The 25419-nt window shown below is 41.1% G+C and overlaps 1 protein-coding gene across 7 annotated transcripts in view; it reads left to right on the forward strand.

The window, feature by feature from the left end:
• Window positions 1-22143, forward strand: part of LOC140476849 (uncharacterized) — a 71158-nt gene extending 49015 nt beyond the window's left edge. For all 7 annotated transcript variants that reach the window (XM_072569690.1, XM_072569685.1, XM_072569686.1 and 4 more), the window contains 2 exons: window positions 1283-6877; window positions 21294-22143. In XM_072569690.1, coding sequence (XP_072425791.1) covers window positions 1283-6877; window positions 21294-21985 — 6287 coding nt within the window. In that variant the 3' untranslated portion in view covers window positions 21986-22143. The remainder of the gene's footprint in view (window positions 1-1282; window positions 6878-21293) is intronic.
• Window positions 22144-25419: the final 3276 nt, after the last annotated feature.

The raw sequence follows: 25419 nt of genomic DNA on the forward strand, positions 1-25419 counted from the left end.
CTCCAACCCTGGCAACATCCTTGTAAATCTTTTCTGAACCCTTTCAAGTTTCACAACATCTTTCCGATAGGAAGGAGACCAGAATTGCACGCAATATTCCAACAGTGGCCAACCAATGTCCTGTACAGCCGCAACATGACCTCCCAACTCCTGTACTCAATACTCTGACCAATAAAGGAAAGCATACTAAACGCCTTCTTCACTATCCTATCTACCTGCGACTCCACTTTCAAGGAGCTATGAACCTGCACTCCAAGGTCTCTTTGTTCAGCAACACTCCATAGGACCTTACCATTAAGTGTATAAGTCCTGCTAAGATTTGCTTTCCCAAAATGCAGCACCTCGCATTTATCTGAATTAAATGCAGCATCCATCTGCCCATTGTCCCATCTGGTCCAGATCCTGTTGTAATCTGATGTAACCCTCTTTGCTGTCCACTACACCTCCAATTTTGGTGTCATCTGCAAACTTGCTAACTGTACCTCTTATGCTCGCACCCAAATCATTTATGGAAACGACAAAAAGTTGAGGGCCCAGCACCGATCATTGTGGCACTCCAAAACAAAACAGTCAAAAAACATATGCAAGTGTTTTGTAGGTAGAAATAAAAACAAACACATCTCCAATAAATATTGAGGAACAATTCATTCTGCTTTTAACTTCTGAATCTGTTAATTACATGCCGAATTATAATGAGTGAAATTTGTTCCAGCTGCACTGGCGTGCTAAGTCTAGGACACTTCATCCACAGAATTTTCATGCAGCCATATGTAAGTAGAGGTAGTAGCATCACGATAAAGAACTGTTTGAGAATAACAAACAAAACTAACCAAAAGCCTAATAAATACATATAAGCATTGGTACTAGTTGCCCCATTAAAAATGCATCCATAAAGCTAATTGAAAACTGCTAAATACTGGGAAAAATGAGAAAACTTTATCTAAGGAATAGTCTGGTTCTGGAATTTCCAACATTTGAGGCAAATAGCAGAGATGCATTTAAGGGAAGCCATCATGAGGAAAGACATCGAAGGATACTTTAATAGGAAAAGATGAAATAGGAGAAGTTGGCTCTTGTGGATCATAAAGACCGGTGCAAACCAGTACAGTGGTATGTTTCTGTGCTGTAAATTCTATGAAATTCACCCCACCATTGTTTTATGTATAGTATAGTGGACTGCTGTAAATAAAGGTGTATTATATTGATAAAAAAATTTTAACATTGACTTTTAGTTTACATTAACTAAAATTACTTTCATTTTTTTCTTTACAAATTATAACAGCTATAAATATTGATGGAAAGGCACACCGAACAACCTCCGATGATCAAAATTTAAAATCACTAGCTAAGGACCCTTCACTTATTAATCAGGAAATTTTGTCCAAAATCTTTTGTGAGAAAACCCCTGATACTCGTCATGATGCTGCACCTTGTCCAACTGTGCCTGTAGTTAAGGATCCTTGTGCACAGCAGGAAGCTCCAGCTGAAGCTGCATCCGGTCCACATGAGAATTTCTCTAGGGCACCATATGTTCGTCATGAAGCTGTACCTCTTCCATATGATCCTATGATTAGAGCACCATATGTTCGCCATGAAGCCGTACCTGTTCCATATGAGCCTTTGGTTAGGGCTCCATATTATCAAGAAATCATTCCTGCTCCATATGATCCCTACGTTAGGGCTCCATATTATAATCAAGAAGGCATACCTGGCCCATTTGAGCCCGTGATTGTGGCTCCAGCTATTCGTACAGATGGTGTTCCTATTCCATATGAAACAGTGATTATGGCACAACCTGTTCGTCAAGCACCAGTTCCTCCTGCATATAGTTCACCTGTTCGTCAAGAAGGTGTACGCTCTGGATATGATGCAAAACCAGCACCTGGTTATCAGGGAAATGTACATGCTTCAACTGAAGCCAAGAGCGTAGCTGAATCTTCTTTCCGTGAAAATGTGTGTTCACCTACTCATACAGAACCAATGTCTGCTAGTTATGGAAGTAAAACCTCAGAAGTCTGTCAGGAAACAGTACAAACTGTGTCACCACCTGCTTCTCATGAGCAGTATGAAAGGAGGTCTCCATCATTTTACCAACAACCAATGGCACCTGCTCCTCCAGAAAATCAGTATGGAAGGAAGTCCCCAACTGTTTACCAACAAACAATGGCACCTCAATATCAGTCTCCGCCTATTTATTCACAACCTATACCATCTCCATTTGAGTCTAAGAGTGCAACTCACTATCAACAAGGGGCACCACCTCAATATTCAAATGTGGCACCAGTTGTTTACCAGCCCATATCACCTCAATATAGTTCTAGGTCCCCTCCTGTTTATCAGTTAGCTCCAGGAGAGACTTTAGTGTGTACATCTGTTCCACAAGAAAGTGTGAGACTTCCAACACCTACACCATTTGATGGATTAAAGAAAAGCCACTCTGCAAATGCTGCAAGTGGTAAGATCATATCTGTGTGTGAAGAACATTCATGTGATCAATGTAAGAAACCATCTTCATGTCAACAGTTAGCAACCGCTCCAAGTGGTGAGATTTCATCTGTTTGTCAAGAACATTCATGTGATCAATGTAAGAACAAGTCATCTGCACCATGTGGTGATGTCTCAGTTTGTGAAGAACATTCATGTGATCAATGTAAGAAGAAGTCATCTTCTCGTCAAATGTTAATGTCTGCTCCAAGTGGTGATGTCTTAAGTGTTTGTGAAGACCATTCATGTGACCAGTGTAAGAAGAAATCATCTGCACCATGTGGTGACGTTTCAAATGTTTGCGAAGACCATTCATGTGATGTATGTAAGAAGCCTTCAGCTGATCCATGTGGTGATGCTGCGAATGTTTGCGAAGACCATTCATGTGATCTATGTAAGAAGCCTTCAGCTGATCCATGTGGTGATGCTGCGAATGTTTGCGAAGACCATTCATGTGATGTATGTAAGAAGTCTTCAGCTGATCCATGTGGTGATGCTGCGAATGTTTGCGAAGACCATTCATGTGATCTATGTAAGAAGCCTTCAGCTGATCCATGTGGTGATGCTGTGAATGTTTGCGAAGACCATTCATGTGATGTATGTAAGAAGTCTTCAGCTGATCCATGTGGTGATGCTGCGAATGTTTGCGAAGACCATTCATGTGATCTATGTAAGAAGCCTTCAGCTGATCCATGTGGTGATGCTTCAAATGTTTGTGAAGACCATTCATGTGATTTGTGTAAGAAGTCTTCAGCTGATCCATGTGGTGATGCTTCAAATGTTTGCGAAGACCATTCATGTGATCTATGTAAGAAGCCTTCAGCTGATCCATGTGGTGATGCTTCAAATGTTTGCGAAGACCATTCATGTGATTTATGTAAGAAGCCTTCATCTGCTCCATGTGGCGATGCTGCGACTGTTTGTGAAGAACATTCTTGTGATCAATGTAAGAAACCTTCATCGGCGCAAAGTGGCAATATCTCAGTTGTTTGTGAAGGACATTCATGTGACCAATGTAAGAAGCAGTCATCATCTGCTCCAAGTTCTGATGCTTTATCTACTTGTGAAGAGCATTCGTGTGATGTATGTAAGAAGAAATCATCAACCTGCCAGTTGTCATCATCTGCTCCAAGTGGTGATGGCTCACCTGTTTGTGGAGAAATTTCATGTGGTCAGTGTAAGAAACAGTCATCTACCTGTCAACAATCATCTTGTCCTCCAAGTGGTGAAGTCTCACCTGTTTGTGGAGAACATTCATGTGATCAATGTAAGAAACAGTCGTCCACCTGTCAACAGTCTTCTTCAGCTTCCACGGGCGATCCTTCATCTGTTTGTGAAATGCACTCATGTGATCAATGTAAAAAAAAATCACCTACCAGTCAACAAAATTCTTTGGCCCCAAGTGGTGGTGTCTCACCTGTTTGTGGAGAACATTCATGTGATCAATGTAAGAAACAGTCATCAACCTGTCAAGCATCATTTTCTGCTCCAAGTGGTGATGTCTCATCTGGTTGTCAAGATGAATCATGTGGTCAATGTAAAAAGAAGTCATCTACCTGCCTGGTGTTGTTTTCTGCTTCAGGGGGTGATGACTCATCAGGTTGTCAAGATCATTCATGTGATCAATGTAGCAGGACATCATCGACCTGTCAACAGGCTTCATCTGCACCAAGTGGTGATTTCTCATCTGGTTGTCAAAATTCTTCATGTGGTCAATGTAAGACAAAGTCCTCAACCTGTCAACAGACTTCATCTGCACCAAGTGGTGATCCCTCATCTAGTTGTCAAAATTCTTCATGTGGTCAATGTAAGACAAAGTCCTCAACCTGTCAACAGACTTCATCTCCACCAAGTGGTGATCCCTCATCTAGTTGTCAAAATTCTTCATGTGGTCAATGTAAGACAAAGTCCTCAACCTGTCAACAGGCTTCGCCTGCTCAGAGTGGTGACACTATATCTGGTTGTCAAGATCCCTCATGTGGTCAGTGCAAGAATGTGTCAACTAAACATCAAGAGACTTCATCCAGTTGTCAAGCCAATTCATGTGATCAATGCAGAAAGGTGTCCTCTACTCATCAGGATTGTTCATCTGGCCCAAGTACCTCATCTAGTTGTGAAACTCATTCATGTGATCAATGCAGGAAGATTTCATCTACTCATCAAGATTATTCATCTGGTTTGAGCACCAATGCCTCATCTGGTTGTCAAGACCTTGGATGTGATTCATGTAGAAAAGTTTCATCTACTCATGAAGATTATTCATCTGCTCTAAGCACCAATGCCTCATCTGGTTGTCAAGACCATGCATGTGATGCTTGCAATAAGGTGTCATCTACTCATGAAGATTATTCATCTGGTTTAAGTACCAATGCCTCATCTGGCTGTCAAAATCATGCATGTGATGATTGTAGAAAGGTGTCATCCACCCATCAGGATTATTCGAGTGGTCTCAGTGCCAATGCTTCATCTGGTTGTCAAGACCATGCATGTGATGCATGTAATAAGGTGTCATCTACTCATCAAGAATACTCATCGAATCTAAGTACCAATGCTTCATCTAGTTGTCAAGATCATGCATGTGATCAATGTAATCGGGTGTCATCTACGCATCAAGAATCTTCAAGTGCTCCAAGTACCAGTGCCTCATCTGGAGGTTGTCAAGGACATTCATGTGAACAGTGTAAGCCGGTGTCATCTACTCATCAAGAGTATTCAAGTGCTGCAAGTACCAATGCCTCATCTGGTTGTCAAGATCATGCATGTAATCAATGTAATAAAGTGTCATCTACTCATCAAGATTATTCAAATGCTACAAGTGGCAATTCCTCATCTGGTTGTCAAGATCATGCATGTGATCAATGTAATAAGGTGTCATCTACTCATCAAGACTATTCATCTACTGCAAGTGGCAATGCTTCATCTAGTTGTCAAGAACATTCATGTGATCAATGTAAGAAGACGTCATCTACTCGTCAAGATTATTCAACTAACTTGAGTACCACTGCCTCATCTGGTTGTCAAGATCATGCATGTGATCAATGTAATAAAGTATCATCTGGTCAAAGTTATTCTTCCACTAAAAGCACCAGTGCTTCATCTAGTTGTCAAGATCCTTCATGTGGTCAATGTAAAACACCATCTACTTGTCAGGATAATTCAACTGCGCCAAGTGGTAAGACTTCAACTAGTTGTCAAGATCCTTCATGCGGTCAATGTAAGAAAACATCATCTACTCGTAAGAATAATTCGACTGCTCCAAGTGGTAAGACTTCAACTAGTTGTCAAGATTCTTCATGTAGTCAATGTAAGAAAACATCATCTACTCGCCAGGATAATTCAACTGCTCCAAGTGGTAATGCTTCATCTGGTTGCCAAGATCCTTCATGTGGTCAGTGTAAAACCTCATCTACTCGCCAGGATAATTCAACTGCTCCAAGTGGTAAGACTTCATCTGGTTGCCAAGATCCTTCATGTGGTCAGTGTAAAACCTCATCTACTCGCCAGGATAATTCAACTGCTCCAAGTGGTAAGACTTCATCTGGTTGCCAAGATCCTTCATGTGGTCAGTGTAAAACCTCATCTACTCACCAGGATAATTCAACTGCTCCAAGTGGTAAGACTTCAGCTAGTTGTCAAGATCCTTCATGTGGTCAGTGTAAAACCTCATCTACTGACCAGGATAATTCAACTGCTCCAAGTGGTAAGACTTCATCTAGTTGTCAAGATCCTTCATGTGGTCAATGTAAGAAGGCATCAGCTACTTCAAAAAGCAATGTCTCATCCACTGGTCAAGAACATTCATGTGACCTCTGTAAAAAAGACTCATCTCAGCAAGAATCTAATCCATGTGCCGTCTGTAGTGAGTGTGCCCAAAAACCCTCTCAACAAGACTCAAGAAGTCCCCAAGATCCTACACTGCAGTGTTTGTATAAAGCCCCATCATCTGCATATGGTGCATCTACTGATCCTTCTACAACATTTAGTCCACAAAATAGCATGTGTAAGGCTGCACCAAGTCCTGGTGGAGGTAATGGTGATACATTACCCACCAACAGGCCCATTTACATGCATCTTTCTACAAAATGTTGCATTGTGAACTATAGTGATTCATCAACTTGTCTTGAGCCCATAACTGTGTATCATGAATCTACCATTCATCGAGTATCAGAAATACACTTTAGGGATGAACCTGAAACAGGCAGTACTCAATCGAAAGATGATGCTGGTGTATGCTCTGCTGATGGTACTGCATCAAAGGGCAAAAAGGTTGAGGCAGCGTCACCTGCTCCTCCCTCTGAGGAAGACACTTCTTGTCAAAGCTCTGCAGATTCTGTATGTGGGGGAGAAGGAGAAGCAAAGGAAAAACCATCAGCTACTTGTGAAGGAGATGCTGGTAAGGAAAATGCAAATTAGATGAAGAATAAAAGATTTGATAAGAAGTTTTGAGCATGAGAGTTGAGAATAGGAAAAGTGATTTTGCCATTCATGTCCTTTTGTAGACCATTGAAACCTAACCTTATCCAGTAATAACTTTCCTGAGCTAGCCAACGCCAGTTTTTAATTGCAACGCACATGGACACTCACCCAAAGCTGCACTCATGTCTAAGTTAAGATTGATTTCATTGATTTTGCTGTTCATGCAGCTGTTCCTAACATTCACCCATTATTCTTCAGATGCAAATTTATAGTTTAATGTAACTTTAGGGAAAATGACAAAAGCATTTAAATAAGTTGATGGAGCTCCAGTGATTCCACTGGTGCCCAACTGCATCAGCATCCTGAAATCTAAATAAAGATTTCTCTATGATATAATGAATCCAGGATCAAATGGGTATGTTTTCAGAATATTTTTTCAAGAGCCTTGGTGGACCATGTATGTTCTTCAACTGCAGAAAGAAATATTTGCATCTTTCTGCAGTGGACCTTCCATATCTTCTGCAAACACAATCTTTGTTGGATAGCCCCACCCCATAAAAGACAGTGCTGAAATTCATTTCCTCTGCTCCGCAGTAGCATTCTCTAGCCATCGGATTTTCATAGTCATCTAGCTGCTTCCTGATGACTTTAAGGCCACTTCGTTAGTGGAAGTGACAATGACATGTTCTTTGGGTCTGGATGTTGAAACCATCTGGGGCTCCTCCTTTCCATTTTGATTGCATGGTAGGCTGAAAATCAGTCTAGAGTTAAAGCAATTATGGTTCCTTCAAACAGTTGGCATGTTATTCCTTTGTAGCAACTTTGGTATTTAATGTAAAATTAGGAAAAATGGTGAAAGAATTGCATTCACAACAGGACTGGATATAAGAGGATTAAATATTTTTGTTCTAATGAAATGATTAGGAATAAGACTTTGAAATTACTGAAACAATTTGGATGTAGGGATGCAGATACTATAGCCAAATTTGCAAATTACACTAAAATAGATGGTGGAAGTAAATTGCAATGAAGAAATAGAAATTTACAAGTAGATCTGGAAAGTTGAATTGGTCAAAATCTGGTAGATGAAGTTTAATGTGGGTGTGAGGTTATCCATTTTGGTCAGAACAATAGGCAATTTATTATGTAAATACAGATAAACTTAGAGTCCTTCAGTTGAGAGAGATCTGGGTGTTCTTGTGCATGAATCATAGAAAACTAGTATGTAGGTACAGCACGTAGATAGATTGGTAGATAGATCCTCTTGCAAGGGTGCCTGCCTTGAAGAAGTTTTCCTCCTCTCTCTCTACAAGATCTCAGTGAGTCTCTGTCTCTCTCACTGCAACCCCCAGGTCATCTCCTCTGCACTGAAGCTCTTCAACCATGTCCTGAAGCTCTATTCCTGATGAAGGGCTTTTGCTCGAAACATCGATTTTCCTGTTCCTCGGATGCTGCCTGACCTGCTGTGCTTTTCCAGCACCACTCTAATCTAGACTCTGGTTTCTAGCATCTGCAGTCCTTGTTTTTACCCAGATAGATTTTTGTGATATTTCTACCTCTTTACTATTTTCAGTGATCCAGCCTCCACAGATCTCCGTGGTAGAGAATTCTGAGAGAAGAAATTCTTTTGCATCTCAGTTTTAATTGAGTGTCCCCTTATTCTGTAACTATGTACCCTAGGTGAGATTCTAGGAGAAAATGAGGACTGCAGATGCTGGAGATCAGAGCTGAAAATGTGTTGCTGGAAAAGAGCAGCTGGTCAGGCAGCATCCAAGGAGCAGGAGAATTGACATTTCGGGCATGACCCCATTCCTGAAGGAGGGCTCATGCCCGAAACGTCGATTCTCCTGCTCCTTAGATGCTGCCTGACCTGCTGCACTTTTCCAGCAGCACATTTTCAGCCCTAGGTGAGATTCCCCCACTACCAGAAACATCATCTTAAAATCTACCCTGTCAAGCTACCTCAGAATCTTGGATGTTCCAATAAGATCACCCTTCATTCTTCTAAATTCAAATGAAAAATGAACCTGTTTAGTTGTTCTTGATAAGTCAACTCCTTCCTTCCAGGAATCAACCTAATGACTCTCCTTTGAACTGCCTCCATTACATCCTTTCTTAAACATGGGGGCCAATACTGCACATAGTATTTCAGATGCAACCTTACTGACCTGTACAATTGAACAAGACTTCTCTATTTTTAAACTCCAGTTCCATAGCAATAAAGGCTAAAAGTGCATTTACTCTCTTAATTAGTTGTTGCATCTAATCTTTGTGTTTCATGCATTAAATTGTCCAGATTCCTCTGTGTTGTATTTTTGGAATCTCTTTCTATTGGATAATAATCTGCATTTCGATTCTTCTACCAAAATAGATGATCTCACATTCCCCTATGTTAAACTCCATCATGAAAGATGTTGCTCAATCACTTTTCCTCTCTGTGTTTCCTTGCAGATTCCTGATATCTCCATCTCTAGACTCCCTCCCCTATTTTTTGTGTCATCATCAAAGTTTGATATTCTGCCCCCTCCTCTAAGTTATTAATGTAGACATTAAATAATTGTGGCCCCCAGGGCTGATCCTTGTAGCACTCCACAGGTTATGTATTTCTAACCTGAAAAAGACCCATTAATCCTTATGCTTTGTCTTCTGTGTATATTAACCTACCTCAGTCCATGCCGATGCACTACCCCCAACAGGGTGAGCTCCTGTCTTATATAATAACCTTTAACCTTTAATGTTGCAATGTATCGAGTGCCTTCTCAAAATCCAAATACACTATATCTACTAGTTGTCATTTACAACTTAATTTGTTATATCATCAAAATCTCAGATCAAATCTGTCAAACTTCCTTCCACAAAACCATTTTGACTCTGTTTGATTGTATTCAGCTTTTCCAAATGTTCTGCTATTTCTTCTTTAATAATGGATGCTATCATTTTCCCACTGGGAGATTTTCGGCTAACTGGATGATTGTTCACTACTTTCTGTTTCCCTTTCTTCTTAAACAGGGGCATAAGGGTACATTAGCAGTTTTCCAATCCACTGGAACCCTTCCAGAACCCATTGAATTCTGGAATATTTCAACCAATGCCTGTGCTATCTGCAGCCACCTCCTTTAAAACCATTTTGTGCAGGCAATCCAGTCCTGGCAACTTGGCTGCCTTATGTCTCATGAACTGGTTGGACCAAAGGGTCTGTTAGAACATAGAACATTACAGTGCAGTACAGGCCCTTTGTCCCTCAATGTTGCGCCAACCTTTGAAACCAATCTAAAGCTCATCTGACCTACACTATTCCATTGTCATCCATATGTTTATCCAATAACCATTTACATGCCCTTAATGTTGGCGAGTCCACTACTGTTGCAGGCAGGGCATTCCATGCCCTTACTACTCTCTGAGTAAAGAACCTACCTCTGACATCTGTCCTATATCCATTACCCCTCAATTTAAAGCTATGTGCCCCTGTGCTAGCCATCACCATCCAAGGAAAAGGGCTTTCACTGTCCACCCTGTCTAATCCTCTGATCATCTTGTATGCCTCTATTAAGTCACCTCTTAACCTTCTCTCTAATGAAAACAGCCTCAAATCCCTTAGACTTTCCTCATAAGACCTTCCCATCATGAGGCAACATCCTAGTAATCTCCTCTGTACCCTTTCCAATGCTTCCACATCCTTCCTATAATGCGGTGACCAAAATTGTACGCAATACTCCCAAGTGTAGCTATACCAGAGTTTTGTACAGCTGCAGCATGACCTCATGGCTCCAAAACTCAGTCCCTCTACCAATAAAAGCTAACACACCGTATGCCTTCTTAACAACTCTATCAACCTGAGTGGTAACTTTCAGGGATCTATGCACATGGACTCCGAGATCTCTGTGCTCATCCACACTACCAAGAATTTTACCATTAGTCCAATACTCTGTATTCTCCCTTGCTCCTTCCAAAGTGAATCATCTCACACTTTTCCACATGAAACTCTGTTTGCCCCCTCTCAGCCCAACTCTGCAGCTTATCTATGCTCCTTTGTAACCTGCAACATCCTTCCGCACTGTCCACAACACCACTGACTTTAGTGTCATCTGCAAATTTACCAACCCATCCTTCTATGCTCTCATCCCGGTCATTTATAAAAATGACAAACAGCAGTGGCCCCAAAACAGTTCCTTGCGGTACACCACTATTAACTGAACTCCAGGATGAACATTTCCCATCAACCGCCACACTCTATCTTTTTACAGCTAGCCAATTTCTGAACCAAACCAATAAATCACCCTCTGTGCCTCTGTATTTTGTGCCATAGCCTACCATGGGCAACCCAATCAAACGCTTTTCCCTCATCCACTTGTTTGGTCACCACCTCAAAGAGATGTACCTATGCTGTAATGACTTGTCCCTTGAAAGAGAAAGACTGTAAAAGACTTTCCTACTGTTAGCATCTTGCTTGTCTGATATCTCTGAAACTTCTATGAAAATTGATGCAAAATATTGGTTTAAAATATCTGCTATTTCTCTGTTCCTCGTTATCAGTTCTCCAGTCACATCCTCCAAAGTTCCTACATTCAATTTAGTTACTCTTTTTTTTTGATCTGTAAATGCTCTTGCTGTTTGTTTTAATATTTCTTGCCAACTGATTTTCAGAATTAGTTTTCTCCCTCTTTATTAGCTTTGTAGTCAATCTGCTGTCAGTTTCTAAAATATTTCTGGGGACAGTAAAAATGTACTTTGTATCAAAGGTTATGTTGGCAGGCTGTTGTCAGGATTAAGTACATGTACTTAGAGCTGGGGAGGAACTTGGGTTGCGAGGGTAGGGATCAAGTTGTCATCACCCATTTGGCATCGATGACCTTGACAGAACTGGAAAGGAGGCTGTGATGAAAAAAAAATTGAACAGTTAGGATTAAATTAGGACTAGCCAAGAGGAAAAGGTCCAGGCAGCTAAGTACAGAACGGGCCTTGGAGGAATATAGGAAGAGTAGGACCAATTTTAATCGAGGAATCAAACTGGCTAAAAGGGGTCATGAAATAACTTTAGTGAGCAGAGTTAAGGAGAATCCCAAGGCCTTTTATTCTTATACAATAAGAAAGAGGGTAACCAGAAAAAGGGTTGGTCCACTGAAGAATAAAGAAGGAAGGTTGTGTCGAACCTGAGAAAATGGATGAGATTCTCAATGATTACTTTGCGTCAGTGTTCACTGAGGAACGGGAGATGGTGAATGCTGAGATTAGAGATACAAGTTCGTTTACTTTGGATCACGTTGACATAAGGAGGGAAGACATTTTGGGTAGGCTAAAGGATATTAAGGTGGATAAATCCCAGGACCAGATGGGATCTATCCTAAGTTGCTGAGGGAGGCAAGGGAGGAAATAGCTGGGGCCCTGACAGATACCTTTGTAGCATCCTTAAACACAGGTGAAGTGCCAGAGAACTGGTAGGTTGCTCATGTTGTCCCCCTGTACAAGAAGGGTAGTAGGGATATTCCAGATAACTACAGACCAGTGAGCCTGGTGTCAGTGGTAGGAAAGTTGCTGGAGAAGGTATTGAGGGATATAATCTATTTATATTTGAAAAAGAATGGGCTTATCAGTGATAGGCAACATGTTTTTTTGCGGGGGAGACTTATCAACATAATAGAGTTCTTTGAGGGAGTGACCAAGTTGATAGATGAAGGAAGGGCTGTAGATGTCATATACTTTAGTAAGGCGTTTGATAAGGTTCCCTATGATAAACTAAGGGGGAAAATGAAGTCACATGGTGTGCAGGCTGTTCTAGCTAGGTGGATAAAGAACTGGTTGAGCAACAGGAGACAGAGAGTAGTAGTTGAAGTGAGCTTCTCGAGATGGAGAAAAGTGACCAGTGGGGTTCCACAGGGATCAGTGCTGGGGCCACTGTTGTTTGTAATATACATCAGTGATCTGGAAGAGGGCATTGTTGTTCTGATCAGTAAGTTTGCAGATGACATGAAGATTGGTGGAGTAGCAGAAAGCATTGGGGACTGTCAAAGAATACAGGAGAAAATAGACTGGAGAGTTGGGTGGAGAAGTGGCAGATGGAGTTCAATTCAGGCAAATGTGAGGTGATGCATTTTGGAAATTCTAATTCTAGAACGAACTATACTGTAAATGGAAGAGCCTTGGGAAACATTGATGAGCAGAGAGATCTGGGAGTTCAGGTCCATTGTACCCTGAAGGTGGCTGTACAGATGGATAGAGTGGTCAAGAAGGCATATGGTATGCTTGCCTTCATCAGACAGAGTATGGAGTATAAGAGCTGGCAGGTCATATTAAAATTGCACAAGACATTGGTTCGGCTGCATTTAGAATACCCTATGTACAGTTCTGGTCGCCACATTACCAAAAGGATGTGTATGTTTTGGAGAGGGTGCAGAGAAGGTTTAAGAGAATGTTGCCTGATATGGAAGGTGCTAGCTATGAAGAGAGGTTGAGTAGTTTAGGATTATTTTCATTAGAAAAGGGGAGATTGAGGGTGGACCTAATTCAGGTCTTGAAGGGTATAGACAGGGTAGATAGAGATAAGCTTTTTTTCCCAGGGTGAGGGATTCAATAACAAGAGGTTTCACGTTCAAGGTGAGAGGTGAAAAGTTTAAGGGGGATATACACAGCAAGTACTTCACACAGAGGGTGGTAGGTGACTGGAACATGTTGCCAGCAGAGGTGATAGAGGCAGGCACAGTAGATTCATTTAAGGTGCGTCTGGACAGATACATGAATAGGTGGGGAGCAGAGGAATTGGACGATAGGTTTAGACAGTGGATTTGGATCGGCTCAGGTTTGGAGGGCTGAAGGGCCTGTTCCTGGGCTGTAAATTTTCTTTGTTCTTTGTTCTTCGTTCTTCATTAAAAGTGGGACCTCCAGGGTAATAATCTCAGGATTACTATTTGAGCCGCGTACAAACTGGCAATATAGTAAATAAAGTCAAGGAGTTAAATCTATGGCTCCTCAGAACTGAGGAAGGATCGCAGGACCCAAAAGGTTATCTCTAGTTTCTCTTCACAGATGCTGCCAGACCTGCTGAGCTTTTCCAGCAATTTCTGTTTTTGTTTCTGATTTATAGCATTTAGAGAATAAGGTTGTTGTCTAGAATCATACACATGTATGTTTTCAGATTAGTGTGTGTCCCATGATAATAAAGAAAGTAGCTATTCAGATAATGAATGCACTGGTAGTAACCTCCAAAGAATCCTTACATTCTGGAAACATACCAGAGCAAAACAGAAAACAGCCAGTGTAAAAGCCTTGCTCAAAAAGGGAGGAGACTAAAAGAAACTATAGACCTGGAAGCTCAATATTCAAAATTGGAAAACTGGTTAGAGTCCATTATAAAGGATGTACTAGCAGAGCATTTAGAAATACATAAAATAATCAAGCACAGTCAACATGGCTTCATGAAGGGTAAATCATCCTAACAAATTTATTACAGTTATTTGAGGAGCTAAGAAGGAGGTTAGATAAAGGGGAAGCAGTAGATGTAAAACATTTGAATTTCCATAAATTTCAATGAAGTACTACGTATAAGGCTACATACATACAAGTACTACATATAAGAGCCCATGGCGGTTGGGAGTATTATATCAGCATAGATAGAGGAATGGCTAACTAATAGAAGACAGAAAGTTAGGAATAAGAGGGCATTTTCAAGATGGCTATCAGTAAGTAGTGTTGTGCCAAGGGAATGAGTGCTGGGGCCACAATTATTTACAATATATATTAATGCCTTTAATGAGGCGGGTTTGTGGATGACACAAAAACAGGTGAGAAGAATGCACAGAAACTCTACAGAGGGATGTTTAGTTAGGAAAAACTTAGAATCATAGAGATGTACAGCACGGAAACTGACCCTTCAGTCCAACTCATCCTTGCCGATCAGATATCCCGACCCAATCTAGTGCCACCTGCCAGCACCTGGCCCATAACCCTCCAAACCTTTCCTATTCATATACCCATCCAGATGCCTTTTAAATGTTGTAATTGTACCAGCCTCCACCATTTCCTCTGGCAGCTCATTCTATACACGTACCACCCTTTGCGTGAAAACGTTGTCCCTTAGGTCACTTTTATATCTTTCCCCTCTCACCCTAAACCTATGCCCTTTAGTTTTGGACTACCCCCACCCCAGGGAAAAGACTTTGTCTATTTATCCTATCCATGCCCCTCATGATTTTATAAACCTCCATAAGGTCACCCCTCAGCCTTCGACACTCCAGGGAAACACAGTCCCAGCCTATTCAACCTCTCCCTATAGCTCAAATCCTCCAACCCTGGCAACATCCTTGTAAATCTTTTCTGAACTCTTTCAAGTTTTGACAGATATATAGCGTGGCAGAATGTGAGGTCATGCACTTTGGCAGGAAAAATGGAAGAGTTGATCTTATTTAAAGAGAGAAAGATAGCAAAAAGCTGCAGCACGGGGATTTGAGGGTTCTCTTGCAAGAATTACAGAATATTAGCCTCCATGTTCAGTTTTTAATATGAAAGGCAAATAGACTATTGGCCTTTCATTTCAAAACAAATGTAACATAAAATTTGGAAAGTATTACTAAAACTATAAAAGAAACTAGTCTCTCCCCACCAAGAATACACTCAGATAGTGGTGAATCTGTGGAGCTTTTTACTACAGAGAGCTGTCAAGGCTGGATTCTTACAATAACACAAAGCTGAGGCAGAGTTTTCATCAGTAAGGGAATCAAGAGTTATAGGGAAAAGACAGCAAAATGGAGTTGAGAATTATCAAACCAGCCATGATCTCATTGAATAGCAGCACAGAATTAACAGGCCAAATGGCATATTTCTACTCCTATGTCTTATGGTCTATGAAGAGATTTGCAAGAATGTTTCCACATCTTGAAAATTGCAGCCATAAGGCAAGATTGGATAGGCTAGAGCTGAGTTCTGCAGAACAAAGGATGCTAAGTAATGATTTAATGGAGGAGTAAAAAATAATGAGAGGATCAGATGGAGTGGATGGAATTGACTGGTTTCCTCTGTGATTAGTGGAGTGCCTCAGGAGTTGTTGATGTGCACATTGCTGTTTGTTATATATATCAAAGATATGGATGATAATGTACAAGGTATGATTAGTAAGTTTGCAGATGACACTAAAATAGGCGGTATTGTGGACAGTGAGGAAGATAATCAGAAATTGCAGCATGACCTTGATCAGCTGGGCAAGTGGGCTGAGAAATGTCAAATGGAGTTTAATATAGATAAGTGTGAGGTCTTGTATTTTGGAAAGTCAAATTAAGATAGAAGTTTCATAGTGAATGGCAGGGCCTGAAGGAATGTAGTGGAGCAGACAATGCTGCCCCTTTAACAAGGTTATTTTGTCCTTTTTTATTTCAAGAGGGGTCATAAAGGCAAAGATGCCATTATGTCTGGAAGTGGCTACTTCAAACAATGTCAGGGAAGTGGCCATTTCTCCCAGTTCAGGGTCTTTACTGGTTTCGTTTGTTTTAGCAGGCAGTCAGAATCTGCTGGGAGCAGACAAACTGCTGCAGTGAAAATAAGGTTCCATGCTTCAATAGATTTTTTTTTGCCTGAGTCTTCTCTCTGCAATCTCTTCTGCCTGTAAGAACCTGAGTTTGAATTTACCATTTGCCAAGGGGTGTGTTCCTTGGAATGTGGCGGGTATTGGAACAGCTTCTTCGTTAAGTTGTGATTTTGAGTCAGTTGGATTTCCAAATAGTTGTTATTCTAATTTCTGTTTTCTTTTGTTCATGTTTCAACCGTAGTGTGTAAATAAATTCTGTTCTTGCTTAAAGCTGAGTGATTTGAATCATTCTACATCTGCCTTTAAAATATGAAAAAGTTAGGGTCTGGGTTACTTTAAAGTGATTTGAGCGGGTCTGGCCTGATCCATGAAGAACAAACTAAGAACAAAGAAAATTTACAGCCCAGGAACAGGCCCTTCGGCCTTCCAAGCCTGAGCCAATCCAAATGAACTGTCTAAACCTGTCAATCCCTCTGCTCCCCACCTACTCACGCATCTGTCCAGACGCATCTTAAATGAATCTGCCATGCCTGCTTCTACCACCTCTGCTGGCAACGCCTTCCAAATGCCCACCACCCTCTGTGTGAAGTACTTGCTGCGTGTATCCCCCTTAAACTTCCCACCTCTCACCTTGAAAACATGACCTCTTGTTATTGACTCCTTCATACTGGAAAAAAAGTTTATCTCTATCTACCCTGTGTATACCCTTCGTGATTTTGTAGACTTCAATTAGGTCCACCCTCAATCTCCCCTTTTCTAATGAAAATAATCCTAACCTACTCAACGTGTCTTCTTAGCTAGCACGTTCCATACCTGGCAACATCCTCGTAAACCCTCTCTGCACCCTCTCCAAAGCGTCCACATCCTTTTGGTAATGTGGCGACCAGAACTGTACACAGTAGTCTAATGTCTTGTACAATTTTAACATGACTTGCCAGCTCTTATACTCAATATCCCGTCCAATGAAGGCAAGCATACTATATTCTGGATTAGTAGTGCTGGAAGAAATCCTAATGAAGGGCTTTTGCCGGAAACGTCGATTTCACTGCTCCTTGGATGCTGCCTGAACTGCTGTGCTCTTCCAGCACCACTAATCCAGAATCTGGTTTCCAGCATCTGCAGTCATTGTTTTTACCTCACAAGCATACTATATGCCTTCTTGACCACTCTATCCACCTGTGCAGCAACCTTCAGGGTACAATGGACCTGCATTCCCAGATCTCTCTGCCCATCAACTTTTCCCAAGGCTCTTCCATTCATTGTATAATTCGCTCTAGAATTAAACTTGCCTAAATGCATCACCTCACATTTGTCTAGATTGAAAGCCATCCCCACTTTTCCGCCTAACTCTCCAGTCTACCTATATTCTCCTGTATTCTCTGACAGTCCCTTATGCTTTCTGCTACTCCACCAATCTTTGTGTCATCTGCAAATTTGCTGATTATACCAACAGTGCCCTCTTCTAGATCATTTATGTATGTTACAAACAACAGTGGCCCCAATACTGACCCCTGTGGAACACCACTGGTCACCTTTCTCCATTTTGAGAAACTCTCTTCAACTACTACTCTCTGTCTCCTGTTGCTCAACCAGTTTTTTATCCACCTAGCTAGAATGCCCTGCACACCATGTGACTTCACTTTCTCCATTAGTCTATAATGGGGAATCTTATCAAACGCCTTACTAAAGTCCATGTATATGACATCAACAGCCCTTCCTTCGTCTATCAACTTGGCCACTTCCTCGAAGAACTCTATTAAGTTGGTAAGGCACGATCTTCCCCGCACAAAATCATGTTGCCTATCACTGATAAGCCCATTCTTTTCTAAATATAAATAGATCCTGTCCTTCAGTACCCTCTCCAGCAACTTCCCCACCTCCAATGTCAAGCTCACTGGTCTGTAGTTACCTGGAATATCCCTACTACCCTTCTTGTACAGGGGGACAACATGAGCAACCTTCCAGTCCTCCGGCACCTCACCTGTATTTAAGGATGTCACAAAGATATCTGTCAGGGCCCCAGCTATTTCCTGTCTTGCCTCCCTGAGCAACCTGGGATAGATCCCATCCGGTCCTGGGGATTTGTCCACTTTAATAACCTCTAGCATACCCAACATATCTTCCCTACTTATGCCAATGTGATCCAGACTAATCAAACTTCTATCTATTCATCATGTTCCTCTCCTCAGTGAACACTAATGCAAAGTAATCATTCATAATCTCATCCATTCTCTCAGGCTAGGCACACAGCCTTCCTTCATTATCTTTTAGTGGACCAATCCTTTCTCTAGTTATCCATATGCTTCTTATATAAGAATAGAATGCTTTGAGATTCTCCTTAATTCTGCTTGCTAAAGTTATTTCATAACCCCTTTTAGCCCGCTTGATTCCTTGTTTAAGACTTGACCTACTCTTCCGATATTCCTCCAGAGTCCTTTCTGTTCTTAGCTGCCTAGACCTTATGTACGCTTCTCTTTTCTTCTTGGCTAGTTGTACAATTTCTCCTGTCATCCACGGTTCACGAATCTTGCCTTCAATGGGACATGCCTATCCTGCACTACCGTTAACCTATCTTTGAAAGCCTCCCACATCTCAAATGTGGACTTCCCTTCATTTCCCAGCTTCTGCCATAACAACTAATAATAGAGAAATCCAAGTTATGTTTTGGGGAACCGGCTCAAATCCTACTTGGTCTGGCTTACATGTCACTTGAAAGTCAAACTTGGGAATTAGGAATGGGCAATAAATTCCATATCTTTTTAAAAAATAGTTAACAGCAATAAGACTAAAATGCTAATACAGTGCCTGAAATAGCCATGTTTTCTCGAGAGGAAAGGTTGGACTTGCTGTGCTTACATCCTTTGGCATTCACAAGAATAAGGGGTGACTTGTTGAAACATTTAAGGTCCTTGGGGGCTGACAGGGTGAAGTTTAAAATGATGTTTCCTTTGATAGAAGAATTTACAACTATGAGTCATTGTTTTAATAAGAGAATGCCCGTGTAAGACAGAGATAAGGAGAAATTATTTTTCTCGAGGGTGTTAAGATGCTTGTGATGGACAGATTTCTAATCATTAAGGGAGTTAAAGGTTAGAGGATAAGGAAGGAAAATGGAGTTGAGGATCTCACTGAATGGCAGAATGAACTCAATGGGCCAAATGGCATATTTCTTCTGTGGCTTATGGTCTTACAGATAAAGACTTTGGAAATCTCTTTTTCAAAGTATTTTTAAGGCAGTGGTGGATAGATTCTTGAGAGGTAAGGTGTGAAAAACTTTTGAGAGGTAGGTGCAAAGATGAAGTTGAGATTACGATTAGATCAGCCATGATCATCTTGAATGTCAGAGTAGTTTCAGGGATCAAATAACCTAGCCCTGTTCCTATCTCTATCATATCAATTCATCTTGGATTTCAGACTCTAACTGACCTCAAGTGAAATGTTACATTAAAGATTCTTTACATATATTTGTCAGAAAAACTTCTTTGACAAGCTACTGCACAGGAGGCTGCTAAATAATAAGCAAGTACTGACATGAATAGAAGATTGGCTGACTGGCAGAAGACAGAGAGTGGGAATAAAGGGATCTTTTTCAGGATGGCAGCCAGTGACTAGTGGAGTTCCGCAGGGGTCAGTGTTGATACCAAAACTATTCATGTTATACATTGACAATCTGGACAAAGGAACTGAGGGCATTGTTGCTAAGTTTGTAGATGTCACAAAAATAAGTGGAGGGACAGGTAGTATTGAAGAAATGAGAGAGGCTGCAGAAGGGCTTGGACATTCTGGGAGAATGGGCAAAGAAGTGGGAAATGGAGTATAATGTGGGAAAGTGTAAGGTTATGCACCACGCTAGGAAGAATAGAGGCATAGAATATTTTCTAAATAAGGAAAAGGTTTGGAAATCTGAAGCACAAAGGCACTTGGGAATCCTGATTTAGGATTTTCTTAAAATGCTGGCTCGGATGGCAGTTAGAAAGGCAAATACAATTTTAGCATTCATTTCAAGAGGGCTAGAATACAAGAGCAGAGATTATAAAAAAAAGCAGAAATTGCTGGAAAACCTCAGCAGGTCTGGCAGCCAACGCAGAGTTAACATTTTGGGTTTGGTGATCCTTCTTCAGACCTGCTGAGTTTTTCCAGCAGTTTCTTTTTGGTTTCTGATTTTCAGCATTCGCAGTTCTTTTTTTAAATAGCAGAGATGTACAACTGGGGCTTTATAAGGCTCTTATCAGTCTTTACTTGGAATATTGTGAGGAGTTTTAGGCCCTATACATAAGGAAGGATGTGCTAGTGTTGGAGGGATCCAGACAAGGTTTATAAGAATGATCCCAGAATGAAGGGCCTGTCATATGAAGAGCAGTTGAGGACTCTGGGTCTGTACTCAATGGAGATTAGGAAGATAAGGTGGGATCTCATTGTAACTTACAGAATACTGAAAAGTCCAGATAGAGCGGACATAGAGATGCTTTCACTAGTAGAAGAGATTATGACCTGAGGGCATTGCCTCAGAGTGAAAGGCCAATCCTTTAGAACTAAGATGAGGAGGAATGTCTTCAGCCAGAAGGTGGTTAATCTGGAACTCATTGCTGCAGGGGGCTATGGAGGCCAAGTCATTGAGTGTATTTAATATATAGAGAGAGAGGTTCTTGATTGGTAAAGAGATCAAGAGTTATGAGGAGAAGGCAAGAGAATGGGATTGAGAATTGTATCGGCCATGATCGAATATTAGAGCAAACTCGATGTGTCTAATGGCCTAATTCTCCTCCTATATTCAGGTTGTGAGTTTGCTCGATGACCTGGAAGTCTGCTCCTATATTTATGGACTTAAAGGCTCAGTTGTTATTAATTTCACTCAATTTGTGGCCTTTATTTTCTAATGTAGGTATCCAGGACTCTGAACTGATTGATGAAAGCTGCCCAATCTACTCCATAATGCGTAAAGATGCGAGCTCAGAGGGGAAGACAACAGATCAAGATGAATCTTGCCCTGTAGAAGAAAGTTCTTCACAAACAGCAGAAGAGAAGACAGGAGAAACGGATGATACTTGCCCTGGAGAAGAAAAAACAGGAGCAGCTGCAGCACAGAAGAAGGCATCTGAGGAAGGTGAGTCTTGCCCTCTGGAAGAACTTTCAAAACCAGAAGAGGCTGCAGCAGAGGAGTCTTGCCCTGTAGAAGGAACTTCTTCAAAAACAGAAGAGGCTGCAAAGACTGAAGAGACGAAGAAAACTGAGGAAGATGAGTCATGCCCTAGAGAAGAAAATGTTTCTGAGGCGAATGAGCAGGAGTTGCCTACAATTGTTGACAAAGGCTTCAAACGGGTAAACTGCAGAATTGATGCATTGGGGAGCAAGATGGATGGTCTGATAGATAGCATTAAATCACTTGCTGATGTTATGAACAAAGAGGATGAGAAACAAACCAGAGGAGAACAAGAGCCAAAACAAAAATCACCACAAGCATCACCAGAATCGAAATCACCAACAGCACCGTCTCCAAGAGCAACAACCCCAGAAGAGGCGACACCTGCAACAAAGTCGGCAGAAGAAGGGGAGGCAGAAACAAAAGCAGAATAAATGATGGAACCAGGACAACAGTGCAATCCATACTCTTCTAACCTTTGTGAAGAGACACTGTAAGGTTGTGTCTTCTTAAGTAAAACACTCTCTAAGGAAAGCCTGAGACAGTAGTTACGTTAGTGAACCCTGGTACATTAAAAAGAAACTTGTAAGAATCTGTGCAATAAAGATCTTATTGCCAATTTGTTCTGATTTTAGATTCTTGTTTATTAATATTTGGAAATGACTGAATTATAATTCTAGTAATTGCAAGAGAAGATACTTAATTCCTTGAAAAGTTTTGGATATGTTGGGATATATATATTTGGATGTCCATTCTCAGGGAGGGTCACTAGATTCCTGATGAAGAGCTTTTGCCCGAAACGTCGATTTTCCTGCTCCTCAGATGCTGCCTGACCTGCTGTGCTTTTCCAGCACTACACTCTCAACTCTAATCTCCAGCATCTGCAGTCCTCACTTTCGCCAAAATGTTAACTCTGCTTTCTGTCCACAGACGCTGCCAGACCTGCTGAGTTTCTTTCAGCAATTTCTGTTTTGTTTTGAATATATTGATGTCTTGCTTTGATTTCACAGATTGAATTATTGGCCTTAGTTTCTAAACGAGTATTTAAAGGAAAATAGACACACGGGTGAAACCTAAAGAAATCTGGTGATGGTTAGATCATTAGATCATAAGAGATAGGAGGAATAGGCCTTTTTGCTCCTGGAACCTGTGGTGTCTTTCAGTAAAACCATGTGTAATCAGTAAAATCAAACTGATGTGACTCTAGGGGTGGCACGGTGACTTAGTGGTTAGCACTGCTGCCTCACAGCACCAGGGTCTCAGTTCGATTCCAGCCTCGGGCAACTGCCTGTGTGGAGTTTGCACATTCTCCCTGTGTCTGCGTGGGTTTTGTCTGGGTTCTCCGGTTTCCTCCCATGATCCAAAGATGTGCCGGTCAGGTGAATTGGCCATGCTAAATTGTCCATAGTGTTAGGTGCGTTAGTCAGAGGGGGGTGGGTTACTCTTCGGAGGGTCGGTGTGGACTTGTTGGGCCACAGGGCCTGTTTCCACACTGTAGGGAATCTAATCTAATCTAGTCTTAAATCCTGCCTGTTCCACATAACCGTTAACTCACTTTTCAATCAAAAATCCATTTGAATATATTCAAGGCTGGTCAATGACTGAGAACCCACTGCTTTCTGTAGATGAGAACTCCAAAGATGAATAAACCATTGAGAGACGAAATTCTGCCCCCTCTAATGAGAATGCCCAAACCTTTAAATGGTGTTTCCTCATTCTAGATTTCTCAACATCATTTACCCTATCGAGCCCCGTCAGAAGTTCTGTTTCAATAAGTTTGACTTTCATTCTCCAGAACTTCAGTGCATCTAATGAGAAAGGTTCAGCAAGTTGGATTAGACTATCCCTACATCCCAGGCAAAAAGTGATATGATGTGTTTGGGAAGAGCTAACAAGGTAAGGGATTGCACGATGAATGGTAGAAACTTGGAACGTTCTGAAGATCGGAGACCTTGGTGTGCATACCACAGATCTCTGAAGATAGTAGGGTAGATGGTTAAGGTGGTTAAAAAGGCATGTAGGATACTTGTCCTTCTTAGCCGAGGCATAGAATAAGGAAGTTATGCTGGAACTATGTAAAACACTGGTTGAGCCTCAACTAGAGTAAAGTGTGCAGTTCTGATCACATTACAGAAAGTATGTGATTAAATGAGAGAGGAACAGAAGAAATCTATCAGAATGTGGCTGTACTGGAGGGGTCAAGATATGGGGAGATTTAAATAGATTATTGTTATTTACTTTGGAATGGTAGGGAACCTAATAGAGATGTATAAGATTATGAGGGGCACGCATTGAGTGTATGAGAAGGCATTTTTCTAACATTGGAAGGATCAATAATCAGGGTATAGATTTGGGGTAACAGGTAGAAGGCTAAGAGGAGAGTTGAGGATTTTGTTTTTCATTCTGACCTGCTGGGAATGGCTTTCATTTAACATGGCAGGGAGATGGAAGCCAAGAGAATATTAGAGAAGAATACTACAATCACAACATATGTGGAGATACTGTTGTATTGGTCGAGAGAATTATAAGTTAATAGGTGAGGTCTGTAAGTGACAAAGAAATTAAGTCTAAATCAAGATTACTGTACAGGTATGTGAATGTATGGATTATAGTAAATGGAGTTACAGGTACAGATTATATAGAAATATGTTTTAGCGATAACAGAGATCTCACTTAAGGAAGGGCAAAATGGCTATTAAATATTCCTGGGTACAAGGTTTTCAGAAAAGGTAGAAAACTAAGGAAGAGGGGCAGTAGTATTGGTGAAGGAGATTGTTGGAGTACTGAAGAAAGAGGATGATTCACAGATTTCAAGTACTGAATCGATTTGGCTGGGACAAGGACCAAAAAGGATATAATTAGAGTCATACAGTCATACACCAGAGAAACAGACCCTTCGCCCCAATTCATCCATGCCAACCAGGTATCCTATATTGAACTAGTTCCATTTTCCTGTGTTTGGCCCAAATCCCTCTAAACCTTTTCTATTCAAATACCTGTTCAAATGTCTTTCAAATGTTATAATTGTAGTAGACTTTACCACTTCCTCTGATGGTTCATTCCACACCACACCATTCTCCATATGCAAAAGTTGCCCCTCAGGTCCCTTTTAAACTCTCCCCTCTCACCTTAAACCTATGCTGTCTAGTTTTGGACTCCCTTTGGGTATTCACTTTATCAATGCCGCTCATGATTTTATGAACCTCTGTAAGGTTTATAAACCCTCAGCTTCTGATGCTCCAGGGTAAAAAGTCCCAGCCTATCCAGCCTCTCCATATAACTTAAAGCCCCCAGTCCCAGTAACATGCTTATATTTTTTTTCTATACCCTTTCAGCTTTAACAACAGAATTGTATGTAGTATTCCAAAAGTGGCCTCATCAATGTCTTGCACAACTGCAACATGATGTCCCAATTCCTATACTCAGTGTTCTGACCAATGAGAGAAAGCATGCCAAGTGCTGCCTTCACCACACAAACCAAAAACTGGGCAGTCATTTAGACTCAAAATATTAGCTTGCTTTCTCTCCATGGATGCTGCCTGACCAAGAAAGAAACACTCTCACTGAAAGCTTTCAAAATTAATAAAGAAGTAATCTTGGATAGACTGTTCTACTTAATGTTGACAAAATACCAGAACTAGATGACATGCATCCAAGGATACTGAAGAAAGTGAAAGTGGAAATTGCAGGGACACTATGAACTTTAAGCCCTCCCAAGGCTCAAGAGATGTGTCAGAAGACTGAATAATTTCCAACACAACAGCTTTGTTCAAGAAAGGTTGGTAAGAAAAATCCTACAGTTATGGACCAGTCAATGTAACTTCAGTGATGGGAAGTTTGTAAGAACTATTATTTGGTAGTCACATGG

The sequence above is a fragment of the Chiloscyllium punctatum genome, chromosome 5, assembly GCF_047496795.1.
Source record: "Chiloscyllium punctatum isolate Juve2018m chromosome 5, sChiPun1.3, whole genome shotgun sequence".
NCBI lineage: Eukaryota > Metazoa > Chordata > Chondrichthyes > Orectolobiformes > Hemiscylliidae > Chiloscyllium > Chiloscyllium punctatum.